General features: G+C 37.6%; 2 protein-coding genes across 2 annotated transcripts in view; one reads left to right on the forward strand and one right to left on the reverse strand.

Annotated features, from left to right (window-relative positions):
• The window catches only part of chdh (choline dehydrogenase), a 15480-nt gene extending 14576 nt beyond the window's left edge, over nucleotides 1-904 (reverse strand). The window contains exon 1 of the mRNA XM_015377784.1: nucleotides 861-904. The gene's annotated coding sequence lies outside the window, so the exon portion shown is untranslated. The remainder of the gene's footprint in view (nucleotides 1-860) is intronic.
• A 49-nt stretch (nucleotides 905-953) lies between these two features.
• il17rb (interleukin 17 receptor B) overlaps nucleotides 954-4468 on the forward strand; it is a 16781-nt gene continuing 13266 nt past the window's right edge. Inside the window, exons 1-2 of the mRNA XM_015377786.1 lie at nucleotides 954-1131; nucleotides 1219-1243. Of these exons, the coding sequence (XP_015233272.1) occupies nucleotides 1063-1131; nucleotides 1219-1243 (94 nt within the window). The 5' untranslated portion in view covers nucleotides 954-1062. The remainder of the gene's footprint in view (nucleotides 1132-1218; nucleotides 1244-4468) is intronic.

Genomic DNA, 4468 nt, shown 5'->3' on the forward strand with positions numbered 1-4468 from the left:
TATATATATATATATATATATATATATATATATATATATATATATATATATATATATATATATATATAAAATCTGGGGGTCCCCGTTCCATCTCGCCATCAGTTTAGGGGTCCTTGGCCTGGAAAACAAATAACCCTGGTCTATGCATTACTGTCTGGAAATGGTTAAAATTGCTAGTTTTGAAACATTTCTGCACAACAATAGAGCAGAATGAGGTATGAGCAGCCTGTCAAACTATACATATACCCCTGGAAATATTAATTCAAGTCATAATAACAGTCTAAGGACTTTTATAGTGACACATGATGAATAATTAAAGCACACTGCTCAGGATTCTACTTTACCATAAGTCATGTCATGTTTTCAGACATGGCAACGCAGCCTAAGGGCTTCTTTACAGCTTTTAGTTCAAAGGTAGGGGGTGTGCTTTATTGTGAAAGCTGGTTACTCAATGTCAGAAAGCAAGCTACACAATAAAAGCTAAATCAATAAAAAAAGAAACATCGAAATAGATTCATTAACTTTTAAACGTTTGCAAAAACAGCTATCATCCGCATTTAACATGACCGATAAGTCAAATACATTTCATTTACTTATAAACCACAGCTTTTATTAACTTTTAAAAGAGTTAAAACTCGCTTTTTTATGCTGAGTTGTGTATATGCTCAGAATAACTGAAACAGCTAGTCGTTAGCAGCTTCTACTCCTCTATCTAAAGGGGTAAAACTCGCTGAAAATTAAGCCAGAACCTACACTGAGTCAATGTGAAATAAAAACCAGAGGAGGTTCCTGCTAAACCACACAAAAACATACATTTTTGGGTCTTTTTCAGCAGCTGTTATGTCTATTTTTACCCTTACCTCAGCTCGACAGACTCGACTATCTGTAAAGCAACGGGTGAGATTGTGGGCGGGGCTTAGCCCAGCTCATTATCTTTCGCTCTGAGCGCAGCTGTGCTCCACAAACCCAGCAACACTTAAAGATACAGCAACTCCTAAAAACCTTCATTTACTATTTATTTACTCGTTGGTTTCTTTGAAGTCTGATTTTGTAGGTTAAAGGATGACTAGGTGGCTACATGTACTTTTTTTCATTTGTTGCGTCGCTTCGCGTGGGACGTCCTTTAAAAGAGTAAGTTATCCTTATTTACAGTAATTAAAACCAGACGGGACATATTGTCTTAGAGTCTTGTTTATTTAATTTTATTTTTCATTACAGAATGCCAGGTGTGAAATAATGGAAGGTAAGACTATGTTTTATCCACATCCCAACTGTACTTATAAAATTAGTGGTGTTTAAATTTGTATTAACTGTGTATAAGTTAATTTCTGTGTTTAATTCATATTTTGATATATAATTTGATCAGAGGCGTAGCCAGAAAATTTAATAAGGTTGGCCAGGTAATAACCAATGCACACTGAGGGGTGGCCGAAAGTAGATAGGCACCAACACTCCATGGTTTATCGACACTGTTCCTACAGGAAAATGAACAAGCAAAACATCCATATTTTCTAAATAAAGACAAACTATACTTTCCCACAGAATATATTCAAACTTCTGTGCTTTCTAGATAAAAGTTATAGTGGATAAAACTCATTCAGGTTTGAGTTTTGGGCAAATCTTGGATGATCTTTTCCATTGTCATTATTTACCTACCTTTATCAATAATCATTCTGCATTAAATTGATATTTACAAGTACTAATATCTACATAAATTGATTATTTAATATGTTTTTATTAAAATAGTTTTTTATCTATGATTTCCCGGAAGGCTCCTAGATGACTTGTAGAGACATCATTTTCTCTTACCCCATAAAACACAAAATCTATTTCTGCTTTAATTCTGCACTTATCATCTTTTATATTTGTATATTCATGGGCATAATTAACCATAGTGTTTTTTGTTGTTAAGTAATTGTTAATATATGAAAAATGTAAAAAAAAATTAATATTCCACTTGAGAGAATTACTGCTGCCACCATCTGTGTTAAGGGCTGGTTATACTCCTGCAGCAGTGTGTGGCAGTAAAATTGACGCAGACATTTATGATTTATACTCAAAGTTGAAGCGTGGTGTGTGCTATACACTGTGGGTCTAGATATGATAGAGGTGATGAGGAAGTGGGGCTGAGTTTAGTCCGACAACAGAGGGACATGAGGGCGAAAAAGATCGGGAATCCAGGTGGAAAAAGGGTCCCAGCGTTCTCGCACACCTCGCTCTTCTAGCTGGTCAAACTTCACGAGTTGTTTTCCACAATTTCGGTCATAAAAACAAACCAAGCCGGCCTCCTGTCTGCGGCACTGTCTGCGGTCAACTACAATTTGGGAGAGGTGCAGCGGAGTGTCTGCGGAGGGGGCGGGGACGTCTTTTTGTTCACTGTGACACCTACTGTACGTAGAGGACCTGGTTTCAAAGTATAAATCAGCCTTTAGAGGGAAATAAATGATAGGGGTGGCCACAGGGGTGGCCAATGATTGGCTAAGGGTAGCCTTAGCCACCCCTGCACCCCCATCTAGCTCATCCCCTGCATCTGATCTTTCTCCATATAGTTCACAAGAGTTTGTTCAAATTTGTAGAGATCTCATAATGTTTCATTCGGGTCCAGAAATCAGAGGCCTAGCCAGAAGAATTTATTAAGGGTGGCCAGGTAATAACCAATGTACACTGGGGGTTGGCCAAAAGTGGATAGACACAGTTCCAAAAGGAAAATGAACAATCGCAACATCCATATTTTCTAAATAAAGACTAGCTATAATTTGCTACAGCCTTTGCTAAAACATAGACACATATATTTAAACATCCATGCTGTCTAAATTAAACGTGTAGTGGACGAATTTCCTTCTGGGTCAAACATCTTATTCATTGACATTACTTTCCTACTTTTATCAACAGTTGTTCTGAACAAAATTCATATTTACATGTACTAATATATACATTAAACGGAATACTTATTAATAATAATTCTTTATCTCTGATTTCACTAAAGGCTTATAGATGACTTGCAGAGACAACATTTTCTCTATACCCCATAAGACAAAAACTTGTTTAAAAAAAAGCATGGTTTTTGTATTTATTTTTTTTAATGTTAGTATATTGATGTGTATAATTAACCATAGTGTTTTTGTTAACATATGAAAAATGTAAATGTTAAATAAGTTAGAATATTCCACTACTACTACTACTCTCAGACCAGTGGAGAACAAATCTCTAATCAGAACAATTGGGGAGTATCAATGTATTTTCTGTGGAGCAGGGCACACACTGACTACTGGTACACTGTTGGGGAAAATGGCACATGAGAAGGAGATTGACTTCTTAAAGGAAAAAGGCATATGCTTCAGCTGTTTATGTATAGGAGGCATTGGTAAGCATTTCTGAAAGTGGATTTCCTGTGCAAAGTGTAGCCTTAAACACCGTACCATACTCAACAGAGAAAAAGATTCAAAGGAAGCTGAGATGGAGTTAGAGATTTGTGTGAGCATGCTGGTGTCAAGTGGTCTTACAGGGGCTGGAGATCAAGATTGCAAGCTGCCAATTGTGCCCGTCCAGATAAAATCTAAAAAGGGATGTAAAATGGTTACAACTTGTGCCATTTTGGACCAAGGCAGCAAAGTTGTTTTTTGTGCAGAGAGCAACAACACAGTATCAAGACGGGAGGTTGCTTTACTGCATTGAGTTGTTGCCCAAAGTGTACAAACAGGAGTCTATGCCAGTACACAAAGGAAACATTCCTAATGAAAGGGATATAAAAAAAATTGTCCGGGCTCAGAACGGAGGACCCAGTGTTTAAGGCAAGACAGACAGTAGAATTATTCAAAAAGCATTTATTATAAAAACAGATCTGCCGTAGCAGCAGCCAGGGCATCTAAGACAGGAACCTCTGCAGGAGAGAAACACAGGTTAGTGACCATGATAATCTAATGGAGGATGGTTATAAACGCATGAGTTGCTGACCTGGTTTTATAGCTCAGTCCATGCCCAGAGAATGTGGTTGATTCCAGACGGTAGGCTGACAATCTGCACTTGCTGCGGCACAGAGAGTTCTGATGCTGAAGCTTTGAAGACTACAGAACTGGCAGGAGATCAGATTAAAGCAGAAGAAAAGCAGGAAAATCCAGAGGGTGAAGTCAAAGCCGGTGTCAAGGACGTGCTCAGGATTCACAACCAGAAGATCGGAGATACAAAGAGGTACCAAAGGGAAATCAGTTTGGTATCAGGCAGAAATCCAGCTGGAGTCAGAAGACAGGTCAGGCGAACAGATCAGAACAGGAACAGTCAAGCTTAAGTCAAGTCAAGTCAAGTCAAGTCAGCTTTTATTGTCATTTTCTACATATGTACAAGACATACAAGGGAAATGAAATTACGTTTACTCTCTGCAATATACAAATATACAAGAAATATACAAGACTAACATTTAAAAACTGACATAAAGTGCGGGACATGACAGGTAAGAGTGGTAAGATAAATA

Source organism: Cyprinodon variegatus, unplaced genomic scaffold (genome assembly GCF_000732505.1).
Source record: "Cyprinodon variegatus isolate N-32 unplaced genomic scaffold, C_variegatus-1.0 Scaffold158, whole genome shotgun sequence".
NCBI classification, from domain to species: Eukaryota; Metazoa; Chordata; class Actinopteri; order Cyprinodontiformes; family Cyprinodontidae; genus Cyprinodon; species Cyprinodon variegatus.